The sequence below is a fragment of the Hoplias malabaricus genome, chromosome 7 (assembly GCF_029633855.1).
Source record: "Hoplias malabaricus isolate fHopMal1 chromosome 7, fHopMal1.hap1, whole genome shotgun sequence".
Taxonomy (NCBI): domain Eukaryota; kingdom Metazoa; phylum Chordata; class Actinopteri; order Characiformes; family Erythrinidae; genus Hoplias; species Hoplias malabaricus.
This window is the reverse complement of record NC_089806.1, coordinates 2,293,658-2,313,187: the sequence shown is the minus strand read 5'-3', so window position 1 is coordinate 2,313,187 and position 19,530 is coordinate 2,293,658. Positions and strand designations below refer to the sequence as shown.

Here is a 19,530-nt window from a genome sequence, read left to right as displayed (position 1 = left end):
TTTTACTCTGTAGATTGTCTTGCTATAGGGAGAGCTGCAAACAGACATCGGCTCACTCTCCCTGTATCAGTGGCTCTTTCATGTGTATATAGTCTCTCAAAGTCAATTTGTACTTTTCCTGTTTTGTATGTGCAGTTTGTGAGGTCCTCTCCATGAAACTGATAATTCCTACTATATGTCACATACATTAAAGTCATGCATTTGAAATGGTTGTAAATGCGTAGTGTCTTTGGAACCCCTGAAGCTATATCAAACACTATCACAGACTGAAGTACAGCTGTTTCTTGTTAATCACTAATATAATGGTAAACATACAAAGCCCATAAAACAGTTTTAAACACAATACAGTAAAATAAAGCATTTCCTTGGAGAATATTGTCATGCTGCTGGCGGGGGAACTTTATTGAGTTTCAGAATTGACCAAGTGTTTTACTGGTACATAAACATTAATATTCATTCATTTATTGACTGAACGCTTATTCAGTTGAGGTGGGTCCGAATTTTACCTGGGATCACTGGGCGCAAGGTAGGAACACACCCTGGAGAGGGCACCAGTCCATCGCAATGTGACATACACTCTAACATTTACCATTTACTCTCTCTCTCACACACACAACTATGGACACTTTTGAGTTGCCAATCCACAATTTTTGGAAATATTGAGGAATCCCAAGAACCAAGAGGAAACCCATGCAGAGACACAGGAAACTAATATTGCTCTGTTAGTCACTAAGTTGTGACCATCATTCAAAGAATAATTTTATTTAAAACAGCATTGTTTGACATTTTCTGATTTAGAGATTATTGCTATGGAAACGTCATTTTCTTCAATGTGTGAAAGAACATACTGTAAAACGGGTTGCTCTCTAGACTTTTCCCAAGCAGAAGGAACCGATGGTTACAGATGAACCTGATTGTTATGGATGAATTGTTGATTGCACTTGAACCTAATATTTGTGGATGTATCAGACAGTTGTGAATAAATTTGATGGTAGAGGATAATTCTTAGGAAAATAACTGTGTACATAGGCAGCCACTGCTGGCCTATAGAGGGCAATAGGGCACTGTCCTCCCTAAAGAACTACCTACTTGAGGTATGATTATGTAATGGTCTTTAATGTAATGATTCGAACTGTGCGTTCAATTTAAGAACATTAAAGCTGCAGTTTATGATCATTTTGATAATTGTTTGTCTGCTGAATTTCTTTGAATATCAAGTAAAAATGATATTGGGATGGTTCTTTTAAGTGGAAGTGTGGTACAAACAGCCCCACAGGCACCAGTGGTACTAAGCCTTTATGCAGTACTATTTCCTTGTGTAGTGATTGGTAGAGTTATCAAGAACTGGACTCAATTACAGTAATTATTTCTGTAAAACAAACCTTACAAAAGAGTTAACAGTCAGCTTTGAAGTTGTGATGGAAAAAGGCAGATTGACACAAATGAGTAATGGTTAATAATAACTAATGATTTATATTAATTCATCTTGATTCTGTTGTTATTGCATTATGTAGGCCTTAGTGAGCTTGTGTGAGCAGAAGGGACATTGTATTGTGTTACTGTGACCCAGGAGATAGCGGAAACTGTGGGAAGTGCTGAAAGAGCAATTCTGAGGGAGTAGGGGAGACTAAATAGAGTGGAAGAAGGGGGTCAACAATCTGAACACCCTCACCTGCAACTTTGAACCCCTACGTTCACTCATCTAAAGAGAGAAACCTGTCCGCCGGTAAGGAGCCCCTGCAGCAATGCGATGACGTCACAACCTTCTATCTCCGACTCAACGCCCCCTGCTGGAGCATTCTTAGTCTTCCTGTTACCCTTTCTGGTTGTGTCTAAGCTGGAGACATTAGCCTCAATGTCTTATAGTATTTGCTGTCTCACAGGTTGGTGCCTTAGAGGGCTGTTTTGATAATAATATAATTATCTGAGCTGAATTGGATAATGGCTTAGAATCTGCAATATTTATGCACATCTCCAGGGCAGTAGTTTACCTACACTGCTTGCCAAGATGGTCCTATCTGAAATGTTGGAAAAGAAAGCAGGCAGCATGTTTAAGCCTCCATTTCAAATCGGCTCCATCTGAACATTGCCTTGATTGACAGCATTGCACCCATTTAGACACATCCCTCCAAGTTTGTTTCATTCTCTCTTATCCTCTCTATGCATCATCCCACCCCTCCCCTTTTTCTTCCCCTACATCTGTCTCTATGCATCATCCCACCCCTCCCTTTATCATCCCACCCCTCACCCATTTTCTTCCTCTACATCTATCTCTATGCATCATCCCACCCCTCCCTTTATCATCCCAGCCCTCCCCTATTTCTTCCTCTACATCTGTCTCTGCGCATCATCCCACCCCTCCCTTTATCATCCCAGCCCTTCCCTTTTTCTTCCTCTACATCTGTTTCTGCGCATCATCCCACCCCTCCCCTTTTTCTTCCTCTACATCTGTCTCTACGCATCATCCCACCCCTCCCTTTATCATCCAACCCCTCCCCTTTTTCTTCCTCTACATCTATCTCTATGCATCATCCCACCCCTCCCTTCATCATCCCACCTCTTCCCCCGTTGGAGCCGCAGCTGCATGCCTCAGACATTCTAGCTTGCACCCCTCTATAGGTGCTACAGCAGGCCTGTCTCCTGTCCAGCGCTCTGAGCACTCGACATGGTCTACTCTACGTAGGTCTACTCTACGCATCATCCCACCCCTCCCTTCATCATCACACTTCTTCCCCCATTGCAGCCGCAGCTGTATGCCTTAGACCTTCTAGCCCACACCCCTCTATAGATGCCCCGGCGACCTGTCTCCTGTCCAGCGCTCTGGGCACTTGACGTGGTCTATTCTACGACCTACACTACGCATCATCCCACCGCTCCCTTCATCATCCCACCTCTTCCTCCATTTCAGCCGCAGCTGCATGCCTCAGACCTTCCAGCCTGTACCCCTCTATAGGTGCTGTGGCAGGCCTGTCTTCTGTCCAGTGCTCTGGGCACTCGATGCGGTCTTCTCACTGCATGGCTTCCTCATTGCTGATTCATTTTCTTTCCACCCTCTACCCCTGCTGCTGCTCTATGACTCCTACTTTCCAGCTCACACCCCATCTACAGGTTGCTGTTGCGGGCCTGCCTCCTGCCTGGCGCTCTGGGCATTCTATGCAGTCTCCTTGCTGCACAGCTTCCTCACCCTAGATTCGCTCTCATCTGATCGTCTCATTCTCCCAGCCTCTACATCAGCAGCTTGCATACTTCATGGATGCTCATCACAACCTCTTCTATTTGCGGCCGCGCCATACCCTGCCTCTAACATTACAATTCTCATTTTTCTATTTAGGTGCTGCTGCAGACCCTCATCCTGACTCCTCTGTTGATGTGCTTCTCCCACCCTCCGGCTTCCAGTTTATACCCTCTTTTCAGATGCTGCTGTGGACTATCGTACTGCACCCTCCTCTGCGCTGCCTTGCTGCTCACACTCTACAGCTTCTAGCTCCTGCACTGTTTTCAGGTGCTTCGGTGGACCTTCATCCCCCACTTCTTGCTGCTGCACTACTCTGAATCTCTGACTTTCCAGCTCATCGTCTTCCCGGGTGCCGTTACAGGCCATGTCCTAATACTCTCCTTTGTGGCAGTCCCGCACCCCGCCTCTTCCTTTACAGCACACCCTCTCTCCTGATGTGGACCTTCATCCTAATCCCCTTCCCCTCGTGGTTTCGCTACATCCTGCCTCTTCCTTTACAGCCCTCCTCTCTCATGCCACAGACCTTCATCCCAACCCCATAGCTTTGCGGCCGCACCGCCCACCTCCAACTTCTCAGCTTGCACTCTCTCCTCAGAAACTGCTGTGTACGCTCATCCCTATGCCTTCCCCTCACAAACAAACTGTGCCCTGTGTCCACTGTACGGCTTGCACTCTCTCATGCTGGATCTTACCTTCTGCTTGCAGCTAAGCTTCTCCTAGCGACTGCACCTCGCACTGCCTCTTATGATACTGTTCGTACTAATTCTTCCAGCAGCTGCGGGCTTTCAACCTGACCTCTCCTCTTCGTGATCATGCCGCTCCAAGCCCCTAAGTTCCAGCTTATGCTCTCTTCTCAGGCGTGGCCTTGGACCAGCCCCCCTACGCAGCACTCAGGCCCTTGATGCCACCTCAAATTCAATTTACCCTCTCACATGCAGCCTTGTCACTCTCAGCTTATAACTTTCTAGCTTGTGCCAACGAGGACCTTACTCTTTCATCTCTCGCTAGCAACAGCACCTCACCCTGCCTCCTATGGTACTGTTCGCACTGATTCCTTCAGGCGCTGTGGACCTTCAACCTGTCCTTCTATCTTTACAACCACGCTGCTATCTAGCCCCTAAGTTCCAGCTTATGCTCTCTCCCCAGGTTACCTTGGACCAGCCCTCAGGCACTTGACGCCACCTCTGGCACCTGTTTTTTCAAAACCCTCTAGGCGTCTTCGCTTGAGCTCCTCATCACCTTTTGGATTTTTCTCTTTCAGAGTTTTCTCCCGTGTGACAAAATGCCTTCTCTCTATCTCGCTTTTGCTGTGGTGCTGACCTTTTTGGGCTTTTTAACTGGCCTCATCTGTCATCCCTCTAGATCACCATTTCGTTCTCAATTCCCTCTATGCCATTGGAAAGGCACCACCAGGGCACACCTGCCAACGAAGCATATCTTGTTTTATTAACATTGCCCCTCTGTAGTACTTTACTTCAAGGCTGCTACTAATCCACTTTCCACCTATTGTTGCCAGCCTCAGACCCCTCATTATTACCCAATCACCATCAATTACACTGAAGTAGAAATTGGACTTAGCAACACCCTGTCCAGTGCATCGAGCCTGGTGCACTATCATGGTGGCCCCAGATTAACATCACTATTATAGTTACACCGTAGCTTAATGAGATTTAACTGGTGATACTTTAAAATTCTTTTATTAGTTGATCAATTTGATTTCTGCCGATGCGATGATCTTGCCCATCTTAAGACCAAGTCTGACTCTATATCACTTTTCGCAATCATCACCCCTTTACCTCTGCGGCATCTGAATACTCGAATTACCAGTCACGCTAGAATTTCCATTATCATAATCAATAAAGGACATTCAGCTTACTCATGCTATTTCTCTACCGTCTCACACTCAGTCATGCACCAGTTTATTTAAGGTAGTTCATTCAAAGACTCACTAACCCCTTCATTCACCTACACACAATTAGGACACCAATCAAACCCTTGACCAGAGTACCTGAACCTATCCACTCTGCAGCACTTAATGACCAGCATTCCTGTACATTTTTGGGGGTCTAGCTTCATACGCATTCATAAGCCACCCTGAACTCTTCCCCAAAAGACTTCTGAGTTCACCTCCCCGTTTCAGCCTCTAGGGGTGTGGTCCGTACTAGCAAAGTGAAGTTATGTAATAACATAATTTTGGGAGTAGGACCACGCCCGAACTCCTCCTCTCAGCCCTATATATTCCCTGCAAATTCACATCATTTCCGCGTCGGACAAACTCGCCTCATTTAGTTCAGGAGATGGATCTCGACTCGACTGCTTCGCGACGTCAGCTCGCTCCTCCACGCTGGGTCATTCCTGCTGATCCCCATATTCGGAGCCATGTTCGGCCTTTATCAAGCCCACTGAGCCTCCTGTTTTAAAGTCGCTCCTGCCTCCACCCCTTTTCCCTTTTCTCATATTCATTTATCCAACGGGGGTGTCTGGCTTCATACGTATTCATAAGCCGCCCTGAACTCTTCCCCAAAAGACTTCTGAGTTCACCTCCCCATTTCCACCTCTACGGGCGTGGTCCGTACTAGCAAAGTGCCTAATAGAGAAATGATCCCCGTGACAGCCCGTTTCAACCCCAATGCTCCCCATTTGCCAAAATAGAAATTAAACCTAAGTTTAAAAGTAAGGAAATGGCATGATAATTGGAACTTCCTGAGCACCCATAATGCACATAACATGATAAATTTTTGGCTGTAGTAACAGCATATTTAGCTTTTTTATGCCAAAAATTTATACCTGATCGTATGGCGTCACTGGGATAGCCTGAACCTTGAAATGACCTAGTCAATGCTGGTGCCAACAACATCAACCAAAAGATAAAGATTAACAGTTGGAAAACATTTATTCTTGCTCCACGGCATCACTGTCGTCCCTCTGTAAGGTTGGTGCCTTTTTGCAGTGCATCACGTGGATCCTCAGCCTTCACAGCAGTTTCAGTAGTCAGCCGGACTTGGAAGGGCCCCAACCACCGCTGTTCACCACCCAGTCTCCTGTTTCAAGGAGACTTCCCCTCCAATGGTTTAGGCAAGGCCTGTGAGTGAACAGAACGCAAGTTTGTTAGTAATTTCTTACAATAAGACAACATGTGGTCTTCCAAGAGTCCCACATCGTTCACGTGGCCTGGTGGATCCAAACCCCATTTTGGTGGCCTGCCAAACAAAATTTCAAAAGGTGCTAAACTAGTTTTGGTTCTGGCTTGCATACGTATATACATCAAAACCAGTGGTAGTGCTTGCACCCAATTGAGCCCTGTTTCTACACAACATTTCTGAAGCTTGCTTATGATTGTTGCATTCTCTCTCTTGATTGCTCCTGCACTCTGTGGATGATATACACAGTGTAATTTCACATCAATGCCCAATTTCTCTTCTAGCTGAATGAGTGCTGTGCTGATAAAAGCTGGTCCATTGTCACTCCCAATGCGCCCCAACGAGGAATAATGTGCTGGATCTTTGGAACTTGTCTGGAACTTTGGCCACTGCCTGAGCGTCTTGTTTGCTGGTAGGGAAACACTCAACCCATTTAGAAAACATATCCACGACCACCAGACAATACCTTTTCCACTCTCACTGGTTGAGTTCAATGAAATCCATCCGCAAATGTTCAAATGGCTAATTGGGTGGAGGATGTGCCCCTGGTGTTATTTTAATGCCTCGAGCTGCATTGTGCTGGGCGCATATGATACATTTTTCACAAAACCTTTCGCAAAAATAGTGAACCCTCTTGGGTACCAAATACGCTGTACTGCAGATACAATAGCCCCTTTGGATGCATGATTTCTCCCATGAGACAATTTTGCAAAAAATAAGCAGAGGGTAGGCAAGGCAATTGGACAAGTAATTGGAAAATAAGCAGAGGGTAGGCAAGGCCTGCCATCTAAAGCTTGCCACATTCCATTCCATATTGAAAATACAGTCTGCTTTGCGCGCCTGCAATGTTAATTCTGTGTGTGAGAGGGTGGAGCTCCGGAACACAGGATTCCTGAAAAAGAGAAAACATTGGATCCGTTCTTTTTTTCCTGCTGCTTTATCTGCAAAATGTGTGATGTGCAATGTGTTTCCCTGTGGATGTCAGACAAATTCCTGTAGGACCATATCATTCAAAATCAAACTGCAAAATCAATATGCATTTGGAGTCTGTCCAAATATTCATTCTTACCCTCAGCCAGTTTGCATGCTTCTGTGAGAGCCACCGATTTAGCTGCTTGAGCTGAGAATGACCCTGGCAACCTGCCAGAACACAATCACTCATGCAGAGTGACACAACAGCCAACTTAGTTCTTTCCACAAGTGTCATGGGACGCTAACCCATCAACAAACAAATTAAAATCAGTGTTAGGAATTGGAATATCCTTTAAAACAGATCTCCAAGAGCTGACCTGAGAGATGGCTGTCAAAAATCATGAGGCTCTCAATCATCCTGTGTAATGAGCAAATTTTAGAACTGTGTAACCCTGAATAGTAACATTCAGAAGTTAAAGCAACAATGGCAACAAGTAACCAGCATGCAGCTGACAAATTGCATGTTTCTTGTTCTAACAAAAATAATTAATACCTCATGTTGAACCACCAACATCAGAATTTTTTTTAACACCATGATATCTCTAGAAGCTAGGATCGCCAGTTTTGCTGGAGAAGTATGCACCTGTGCATATTAATATTAATTATAAATAACCCCATGAGAACGCAACAATGCAACATTATCTTCATGACATGTTTCAGCATCAGACAAACACACCAATAATCTTTGTACTGAAGACGTGCACTGCCTCCTGAAGAAAATAAATCCTCAAATCAGCCTTAAGCGCTGCATTAAAAATGATCAGTGTTTCTGCATAACCCTGAGGCAATCGGGTCCATGTCCGCAATTTACCCTTTAATAAAAATGCCAACCAGTACTGGATTTCTGGGTGCATCAGAATGCTGAATTAACTAAATTAACTAAATTAATCACACACAAAAAAAAAGCTGTTAACAGGTTTAACAGGTACCTGGGATAAGACTATGTGCTGATTTGGAACTTCTGGGGAGGGTGGATGAATCTCAGGATTAATCTCAGAATTTACTGCCTGCAGGTCTTACACAAATCTCCACTCTCCAGATTCCCCTGACGCACTACATTTTATTATTCTTCAACAAATAAATTAGGGTATGAACCACTGAATTAGGGCAGAGAACAATCACACCAGCAGCGACGAGCGAATTGAACACTGATGTGATGCCCTCAATAGTGATGCGCTTGAGCGGCTTTTTCGGTTGGTAGTCCCTTTTAGGATTAACTACTACAGGTTGGGCGCATATCATCCCCAACTCTGGTTTGTGTTTGTGTTCATGTCAATTGAGGAAAAAGAAACCACAGCTGTGTATTAGATGCGGAACACCAGAATTTTTCACCCTTTTTTTACACCTCCTCTATGATCCTGCCAATCATTCAAGGAGGTGCACTTGCACTGCCATGGACCCAGATCTCTCCACCCATCCTCAAGAAGTTTAGACAGTGATATATGAGGCTCAAAATACAAAAATATAATTCTCTTTTGAACAAACAGTTTAAACAATTGCTTTTGTGAGGGTGAGAGGATGATCTGAGCCATGAAGTGACAATTTTCCCCACTAGAGATAAACAAGCTTTAGCTTTTCACTTAAAACCCATCAAAATTTTCATCAGGCCCTTCATGCATGGGCACAGTCCTCTACTGACATGACATTGACTCAGTCTGTAAGGAGGTCAGTGGATTGCAGAAATTTAGACTTAACAGTGGACAGTATATCTGCTGATAAAGTCAAGCTTTCCCAGCTTCCACTCATATGTATAACAGCAAGCCACGTGCCTGCTTCACCACGACATACACCACTGTATCCTCCACACAGACCTCGATGCCCCGATTAATTGGGCGAAACTTAGAAAACAAAAATGCATTTTTTTTCAGTCTGCATGGAACATCCCAAAGACTCTGTTACTTGCCTTGTCTCTGGTCTCTGTGTCTGTTGCACACCACGTCGCCGTAGAGGGAAAATGCAAGTGCGAATTCTGAAGTCGTCAGGAGTTTGGAAGCTCTGTGCTCTGAAGTCTTCAATGAGAGGGTAACGTCCAATAACATTCAACCTTTGGAAGCCCTGAATCATGGCACTGGAGCCCTATGTACCACCCCCTGATCCGCCCCATGTCACCTTGTTCTATGACACGGGAGTGATTTAGCATACTTTGATTTGTTTGAATCCGAACTAATGAATACTGAATGGACCATTGAGCCCAATAGTATTGGAATGTGGGGCCTGAGGAGGTGGCATCATTGGTTACACTCTCAACAGATCAGTATAAGTGGTTTAAAATGTCTGAGACATCTGTACCGCACATCTCATTAGCATTACACCCCAAACATACAGCTAAGCAATTGGGCCCCATGACTAAGAGAGCTGCGGAGACCACAGACTGGGTTCAGACTCAACTGCCTAATGTGATCTGCCTGCCGTCTAGTAAAATTTATTATATTAAGCTGCTGCTCTGACACCGTTACATTGACTCATGACATCTTAGCTAGACATCATGGGAGGGAAGATGTTGATCACCCCGACACGTGAAAGGTTCTGAGTAGTCTACCTAATACACTGTGGTCAGCAGGATCAGATGACGTAGGACATGTTAAACAGACACCAGTTGTGTTTCAAATGTCAACACCTGATCCCATATGGATTCCATAGTACAGACATAAGCCAGAAGCCATATCATCATTAGACAAGACATTAAAAGCATTGGTGACCCCAGGCGTCCTGGAACCATGCTGTTCCCAATGGAATAGTCCCATATTACCGGTTCCCAAAAAGGAACCGGGTCAGTATAGGATGGCGCATGATCTCAGAGCAATAAATTCAGCATTGCCACACAGACTATCATCATCATCATCATCATTTTCTTCTCCGCTTCTCCATTTCAGGGTCGCGGTGCACACAGACTATTCCTGTCCCCAATCCATACACGGCACTTTCGTATCTAAGCCCAGACGTGAAATGGTTTACATGCATTGATCTGGCAAATGCATTCTTTTGTGTGCATGAAGAGACATATGTGCTTTCACGCACAGGGGCCAGCAGTACAGGTATACTAGACTCCCACAGGGGTTTGCGTTATCCCCGGGACTCTTCAATCAGGCTTTAAGATGAAGTCTAGAGGATTGCCAGTTATCCATGGGTTCTATTCTTATCCAATATGTAGATGATTTTCTGATTGCTGCAGACATCACGGAGACCTGTCTAACAGCCACCCATGCTGTCCTTGAATGTTTGGCAGCCGCTGGGTATAAGGTCTCTAGGTCAAAATTTCAGTGTTGTAGATCCAGAGTTACTTTTCTAGGCCGTATTGTCACACAAGGATTGACAGGTATATCAGCTACACATAGGTCAACTATTTTATTGCATACATAACCACTGACAGTCAAATATATGTTATCCTTCTTAGGGCTAGCAGGCAATATGTTCCTGACTATGCGGGAAAAACACAACCTCTCAGAGACATGGTAAAAGAATTAGGTATGAGAAATTTGACTGGGAAATTGACATGGACTTCCGACACAGAACAGGCATTCATCTCCTTGAAACAGGCCCTATCACATGCGGCTGACCTTGCCAAACCAGATTATTCAAGACCATTCTACTTGGATGTTTCTGAAACGAAAACAATTATTAATGGGGTTCTGTTTCAGAAAAAGGGGGATGGAGGCAGAGCAGTTTTGATGTACCTAAGTATTCCTCTAGATTTCACTGAGAAACGACAACCACACTGCATCAGACATGTAGCAGGATTGGCCAAGCTAGTTCAAAAAACAGCACACACAGTCACAGGACATCCATTACACATACTCACAACACATGGAGTGGTAGCATTTATAAATTCAGAAATGTTTACACTCACCCCACTGAGACAGAGACGCATACACAAGGTTCTTACAGCTCGTAACATCCTATAAACACACGAGGGCATAAACATGGCAGATGAGATGTTGGAAGGCACACCACACGAATGTGCAGAGAATGTGGTCAGGCAAAGTAAGGTAAGACCAGACCTATTAGCCACACCCATTCCAGGCTCATGGAACCTGTGGACGGATGGATGTGGCTACAGAGCACCCACGGGAGAGGTAAGGGCAGGATATGCAGTAGTGTAGGAGAGAAGAGGTGAGGTGGATGAATTTTGGACGGTAGTGTCAAAAGAGATAAAACAACACCCATCAGCACAGAAGTCAGAATTGATGGCATTAATAGCAGCCTTAGAATTGGCACAAGACAGGGAAGTTACAATTTACAGCGATTCGGCATACGCAGTGGGAGCAGAACACGTAGAACTGCCGCAATGGAAACAGACAGGATTTCTCATGAGTGGAGGAAAGCCAGTAAGACACTTAGAGGAACTGAGATGGCTAGAAGCAGCCATACATAAGCCCAAGCGAGTTGCCATTGTAAAGTGCAGAGGTCACCAAAAGGGGGACACATTGGTAAGTAGGGGAAATGAAGCAGCAGATAAGGCAGCGAAAAAAGCAGCAGTGTATACAGAACCCAACACTATGATGGTACTAGATTCTAGTGCCCCATGGGAACCTATTCCCACGGGAACACAACTCAGACAAATACAGGATCGGGCTAGCCCAGAAGAAAAATCAATGTGGGTAAAACGGGGAGCACGTAGAGTGGAAGGAGTATGGATGAGGAAGGACAATCAGTATGTGTTACCCATGTCCTTAGCTAGAAGATTGTTGGAAGAAGCACACACCATGTCACATGTAGGAAGAAGACAAATGATGGAAAATCTTAAACAGTGGTGACATCCATTTATGCAAGCATTAGTGTCTGATTTCCTAGCTAACTGCAACATTTGCCTCATTTATAACAAGGCATACAAACTAACACAGGGAAGGTTTCCACGGCCATTAACCCACGGGGAAGAAATTTAGATTGATTATACAGATATGATCGATCCAGTATGCAAATACCTTCTAGTGGTAGTGGATAGGTATTCAGGATGGGTCGAGGCAATCCCCACTATTAGAGAGGACACCAAATCAGTCTGCAAAATATTGATCAAGCACTGGATCCCTCAACATGGGTTTCCAAAAAAGATTCACTCCGATAATGGAACTCATTTTACTAGTAAGGCACTGCAGTGGGTAGAACAATCGTTAGGATTGAAACATAGCTATGGATGTGTGTATCACCCTGCCTCACAAGGACAGGTGGAGAGGATGAATCAAACCTTGAAAACCAAATTAGCAAAAATCAAATTGGGCATGGGCATGAATTGGCTAGATGCCCTTCCAATTGCTCTGATCAGTGTCAGAAGTTCAGTGAACAGAAATACAGGGTTCACTCCTTTTGAATTAGTGAGGGGCATGCCCTTTCCAGGCCCGTCCACCACGCTTGCACCCCCTATATATGAAGCTATATGAAGAACTAAAAGCTGTTTGTAAAGATTTCTCTATACAGGTGCAGGAAAAGAGAGAAGGAGAAGGATCCAGAAGTGGCAGTCTCACCCAGGGTGCTCCTGAAGGTCATTAAGCGGAAGTAGTGTGAACCTCACTGGACAGGGCCTTACCAGGTGACGGAGAGAACCAGCTGCGCAGTCCGGCTGAGGGTTAAAGGTTCACAGTGGTACCACCTCACACAGTGCAGAGCTGCACCGGCACCCAATATCAAACATTCACTGAAGGAAAACAACACTTCAGAAGAGGCAGATCAGGTAGCCTCAAACCAACATAGTGGCAGAATAATCCCCTGAGGCAGGAGCACAACAAGGGCAGTCTACCCTTGCTCCCAACGCAGACCTGCTCACCATAAGAAGACAGAAGACTTTACACCTTTACACATACACACATAGGGTAATAAAACCATTTAGAAAAGGAGTGGTGTGTAGGACTGAGGTTGCCTCTCCCCTAAAAAGGGGGTGGTGTAAATGCCCGCTATCACCACTGATTCACACATTTATGTTTATATTTACATTTTACACACGTTTATATGTTATATTTTATAAACATTTTATATTTTACATTTTATATTTTCCCTTCCTGGATCAGGGCCTTGTCATGGCGGAAGGGCTTGTGTGGTCTCATGACCTCCAGGGCTATGTTGTCGGGAGCTGTTAGCTCCCAGTAGGGTCTCCCATGGTGAACAGGTCTGGAGTGAAGATCCAGACAAACATGATCCAAAATCATTTCTATGAGTACACCCATTAAAATTCAGTGTACCCTGCCCGGGAGAGGGTTACCGGGACTCACCCCTGGAGCCAGGCCTGGGGGTAGTGTCCGACGGCAAGCGCCTGGTGGCTGGGCAGCCCACGTAACCAGGGTAGGGGTGCGGTGCAATGCCCATCGGGCACAGAGCGGGAGCGAAGGGGCCCCTGTCATCATGGAACTTGTCAGCGGAAACTGGTTCTTGGTACGTGAAACATGGAACCTAACCTCACTGGGGGGGAAAGAGCCAGAGCTGGTACGTGAGGTTGAGAGATACCAGCTAGATATAGTTGGGCTCACCTCTACACACAGTATAGGCTCTCGAACCAAACTCCTCGATAGGGGTTGGTCTCTCTCCTACTCAGGAGTTGCACAAGGTGAGAGGCGCCGGGCGGGTGTGGAGATATTCACAAGTCCCCGGCTGGTGCCTGTACAGCTGGAGTTTGTCCCAGTAAATGAGAGGGTCACCTCAATGCGGCCCTGGCTTGCAGGGAGGAAAACTTTGACTGTTGTGTGTGAGTATGCACCGAACAGCAGCTCAGAGTATTCTGCATTCTTGGAGGCAGTGAGGGGAGTTCTAGAGGGGATTCCATGCACTGACTCTATTGTTTTACTGGGGGACTTCAATGCTCACGTTAGCAATGACTGGGAAACCTGGAGAGGAGTGATTGGGAGGAACAGACTGCCTGATCTAAACCCGAGTGGTGTGATGTTGTTGGACTTCTGTGCTAGCCATGGTTTGTCCATAACGAACACCATGTTCGAACATAAGATTGCTCATAAGTGTACTTGGTACCAGAGCACTCTGGGCCAAAGGTCAATGATCGACTTTGTGGTTGTGTCTTCTGACCTGAGGCCATATGTTTTGGACACTCGGGTAAAGAGAGGGGCTGAGCTGTCAACCGATCACCATCTGGTGGTGAGTTGGATCAGATGGCGGGGAAAGCTGCCGGACAGATCTGGTAAACCCAAACGTATAGTGAGGGTGTGCTGGGAAAAGCTGGCAGATGACTGTCCGGATGGATTTCAACTCTCATGTCCGAGAGAACTTCTCACATGTTCCGGAGGAGGTAGGGGGAATGGAGTCTGAATGGACACTGTTCCGGACCTCCATCAAGGAAGCGGCTGCATGTAGCTGTGGTCAAAAGCTTGTTGGTGCCTGTTATGGCAGCAACCCGAGAAACCGTTGGTGGACACCGGGGGTGATGGAAGCTGTCAAGCGGAAGAAGGAGGCTTTTCGAGATTGGCTAGCTCAGGGAACTTCCGGTTCTGCGGATGGGTACCGGCAGGCGAAAAAAAAAGGCTGCAGCTGTGGCAGTTGCTGAAGCAAAACCCAGAGCATGGGAGGAGTTTGGAGAGGCCACGGAGAATGACTTCAGGGCGGCCTCAAAAAGGTCCTTGTACTCTCAGAGTTTGAGTTGTGTTCGCATCCTTGGTAGTAAGTCAAGTTTGTTCATTGTGGGCATTAGACTCTGTCAGGGCTGTGCCTTATCTCCACTCCTGTTCCTGATATTCATGGACAGGGTGGCGCGGTGTAGCCTGGGGCAGAAGGGCTTCCGTCAAGGAGCTCAGGAGGTGGCATCTCTGCTTTTTGCAGACAAATTTGTTCTTCTGGCTTCTTCGCACAGAGGCCTCCAGCGTTCACTTGAGCAGTTTGCAGCCGAGTGTGAAGCGGTCAGTATGCGGATCAGCACCTCCAAGTCTGAGGCCATGGTTATCTCCCGGAAACAGATGGCATGCTCCCTTCAGATAAGGGGTGAGAACCTGCCCCAAGTGAAGGAGTTCAAGTATCTCGGGTTCTTGTTCATGAGTGATGGGAAGAGGGATGGTGAGATTGACCGTAGGATAGGTGCAGCGTCTGCAGTGATGTTTTTCTGAGAATGTGTGCTTGTCTGGCTATGTCTGCATTCTGTTTTGTAAGGTGCTCATTGATTCTTTGCCTGTCTTCGTAGCTCAGTTTTATGTTTCCTATTGAAACCAAACTGAATCACTTTTGGTTTTCACATATTGGTTTTGCATGGTAGTGTTATTGACTACATGACTTCCTTGGCCACATATTCTGTTGGTCTGTGATATGTTACTTTTTGTCTATATATATCAGCTTAAACCCCATACAGCTTTTTAAGAGTATCTATAGCATAGTGTTTTTTTTCCTTAGTGCATTTTTGTAATTAATTGAAATAAAATTTGTATTGAGACTTGGCATTCTGATTAATACACGTGTTATTGGCCCTCACACTCATTCGGTTGAGTGGCCTAGCAAGGGGTCACCTTTTCCATATTATAGGGGTGGCGTTGTCGATGTATTGAATACCGTGGTTGTACACAGTGTTAGCCTTGGGGATTCCAGGGTGTGGTGCCCCACCATCACATAGCCTGGAGCCGGCCCTGGCACACATGTTTGTTCTTGCACTCAAAAACTGAATAACTTGCCTTTCTAGAGTATTCTGCTCCTCTGAGACCTCGTCGCCATGTTTACGTCCAGCTGCACTACTGTAGGATCTATGTTTAGTTTCAAGTCTACTTATAATTAAGTCCTCCATCCTCATATTGTTCAAGATCATCAATTCTTTGTTCTAATCCACCAACAATGTCTTTTTCTTTAACTAAAATCTTCAGTTGTTTAACTTCTTCCATTAAGTCCAGTAGCATATTCTGTTTTTTAACCACTTTGCTCAGGTCTTCTGACAAAGTTCAGAAATTATTTTCTTTTCTCCATCTTCATCCATTTTTTGGTGGCATTTTGATCGCTTGGTTTTTCTTCTCTTAACGTGAATAGTGAACAGCATATTTTGACACAGCCTTGTAACAGTGTGAATAGCGTAGCGGCCCAGTCACACTATTCAGCTCACCAGTGGTTTATAATGTAGCAGCGCCCCTGTCACCCCGTGTAACTGCTTGTGTAAAGAATTGAATTGCACTGTAAGACTTTTTTTGGGTTCTCATAACATGTAAATAAGCCCACACACAAAGGTCATAACTCTACTTAATTACATCAATATTTAGACCAGGTTTTATCAGATACTTTTTGTATCCTATTTGATATTCAGTTATTTTCATAGGTGCAGAAACAACTAGTGTATATTTTAAAAAAGAGGTTTTTGAATGACAATCTTGTGTTATTTCCCAAACTTGGAATTAATGCCTCTAAACACAATTTTAGAAAGCTTCAATACCTGGCTCAGACATATAATTGATCTTAGTAGTAGTGTCGCAGTCACACAGCTCCAGGGACCTGGAGGTTGTGGGTTCGATTCCCGCTCCGGGTGACTGTCTGTGAGGAGTTGGTGTGTTCTCCCCGTGTCCGCATGGGTTTCCTCCGGGTGCTCCGGTTTCCTTCCACAGTCCAAGTACACACGTTGGTAGGTGGATTGGTGACTCAAAAGTGTCCGTGTGTGTCTGTGTTGCCCTGTGAGGGACTGGCGCACCCTTCCAGGGTGTATTCCCGCCTTGCGCCCGGTGGTTCCGGGTGGGCTCTGGATCCCCGCGACCCTGAATTGGATAAGCGGTTACAGATAATGAATGAATGATTGTTTCATGCTGTATCACTGTATTTTTAATTTGTTACATTTTGAGGGAGGGGGCCTTTATGTTTGCTGTTTATTCTTGTGTCAATGTTACATAGGATATTAAAATAATTGGATATCATCTTTTACATAATTAAGGCTTTAATTACAACAGGGTTTGCCAGGCCACACAATGTTAACATCTGAAGGGATTTTTGGCCTCTTTTTCACTACAGTTTTTAACGATTTTGACCATTCCAATAACATTTCCACATGGAAACAGGTCAGCACGGTTAGCAAACCTTAGTCAGCACTACAGAACTGCTCTGTGGGAGTGGCTTAAATGATATAGGGATCCGCTGATTGGCTTTTTAATACCTTTGATGCTGAAACATCAAATTATTCTGCAACATTATTCTGCAAATATACAATTATTCTTATAGTTAAATGAATAAAAAAAATAAAGAAACTCATTCACACAAGAAAACTCCTGATCATGACTGAAACTGACAAGATTAACAGTGTTTCTAAAAGCAAACATCTTTACATTTTATCAGTTAGAAGTAATATACTTCATAAAGAAACAGGTCATCACTGCGAACCAGAGAGTTATGCATATATACTTACATTTCTACATAAATATTTGACTGATAAAGCCCTATGTAATGTAATGCAATGCACAGCCTTGTTTACAGTGAGTAATTCAGCACAGAGATGAATGGTTCATTGTCACATGTCCAGAAGGCCTGGTGTCATGGTGTGGGGGCCAAATTTGTACGATGGCCTTTGGTACGATTACCTTTGGTCTTCATTACAGGCTCTTGCACAGCCCAACATTACGTTAATGAAGCCCTGCCACCAGTCTCATGATATTTTCTGAATACACACTCCACTCTGTGTAGATTAATAGACATTGATACTATTAGGATACATTTTTAATAATTTATTGTTCCTCAGAATCTAAATCTACCTTTCGAATATCATTTCACTCTGAAACATCCTTCTGAGAGCAACTATTTTTTTTGATGAAAGATGATATTTACTGCCTTTTTCTTAGTCAAAAGGGAATTTAATTTGGAGTCAGAGTTTGGACACTTTTGAAAAAATGAGTGAATTAGATGAGATTTATTTCTTATTTAAGGGACTTTTAGTTTGGCACTATGAGTGGCTCAGTCTGTCCTGTTACTTGTTGGAGAGGACTTTTATTGTATGTTGTTGTGGTGCTATGGGACAATCAGAGCACTGCTGTGTGGAACTGCAGCCAATGCGAGTGCAAGGGTGGTGTTGTGGGTGGGAACTGTGTGTGATTCAGGAACAGAAGGAGAGCTGTGAGCTGGAGATAAATCTAGTGTTTTACTGAAGGTAAAGATCCATGCAAGTCTTTTCCATGCTGTTTACACTGGGTTTGAACTCACTCTCACAGAAACGGGGGACACATGTTCTCTCTCTGAAAAGGAAGATGGAGAATGGGGGAAATGTGGGAGCTGCTCCACACTCAGCTCAGGAGGCTAATGCTAGCTCTTAGCTGGGACTGTGGGGTGGTTGGGTGTCCTCATACTTTTGACCTTGTTGTGTAAATCTCTGATTTTCTGAGTTTCTGAAAATACACTGGGGTTATGAGGTAAAAAGCTGGTCCTCCACCAACACTGCTCAGACTCGTTGTAAACAACACAGTTCCACTGCTCATGTGTCTCCCCTAATTACAAACAGTAGTGAATAAAGTTATTTTAGATAGTTTTTGCAACATTCACAAAAAACACAAAAATACATACTTATGCTTCATATATGTAGCAGGTAGTATCTCTGTCACACAGCCTCAGGGTCCTGGGGTTGTGGGATCAGGTCCCGCTCCAGGTGACTGTCAGAAGATATTATTGTCCAGTCTAGGGCTGGGTGATATGACCTCAGTATCACAATTAACTGAATGTTTCCTTGATTACGATTACTGGATGATTTTTTTTTTTTTTTTTTTTTTCTTCCTAGTTTACTAACACAGATTACGCTAAATTAGAAAAAAACATCTCAGCTTTAATAACGAAAATGGAAGGAAACGCACATACACATTTTTTGTTTTTTACACTACACTATTTATGGTGATTTATTGAATATTTTGAACAACTAATCAAATCAAAGCACACATTACTTAAAGGCCTAATGTAAAAGGTCACATTTTAGTTTAATGTAAAGAGAAAGTTATCAGAAATGTAAAAAAGAAATAACTTGCATTTCTTGCAAACAAAAAAGCTTTTAGAAAATACCCTAATCTCCTTAAACAAATATTATTTTAAATAATATCATGTCAAAAGTAGAAAATAACTTGCAATTTTTGTAAACTTGTGCCAAATTTAATTTCCTGTCTGTTACTGGCATATTCGGGATACCATCAGTGAGAACAGCTGCTTGCTGTGGTGTGCAGATCTTCAAAACATAGTCAGCAATGCTGGGCTGTTTTTATCTGAGGTGAGAGAGAAAGTGTAGATATGAACATACACCTTTTTTTAAGTTAATAACTACTGATCTAA

The 19,530-nt window shown here is 44.3% G+C and overlaps 1 protein-coding gene across 1 annotated transcript in view; it reads left to right on the top strand.

Annotated features, from left to right (window-relative positions):
• LOC136701975 (uncharacterized) overlaps positions 1-19,530 on the top strand; it is a 51,877-nt gene that overhangs the window by 10,420 nt on the left and 21,927 nt on the right. The window contains exons 6-15 of the mRNA XM_066676782.1: positions 29-84; positions 2,789-3,108; positions 3,332-3,502; positions 3,736-3,894; positions 4,093-4,270; positions 6,186-6,319; positions 10,368-10,382; positions 11,275-11,420; positions 13,651-14,067; positions 14,674-14,781. Of these exons, the coding sequence (XP_066532879.1) occupies positions 29-84; positions 2,789-3,108; positions 3,332-3,502; positions 3,736-3,894; positions 4,093-4,270; positions 6,186-6,319; positions 10,368-10,382; positions 11,275-11,420; positions 13,651-14,067; positions 14,674-14,781 (1,704 nt within the window). The remainder of the gene's footprint in view (positions 1-28; positions 85-2,788; positions 3,109-3,331; positions 3,503-3,735; positions 3,895-4,092; positions 4,271-6,185; positions 6,320-10,367; positions 10,383-11,274; positions 11,421-13,650; positions 14,068-14,673; positions 14,782-19,530) is intronic.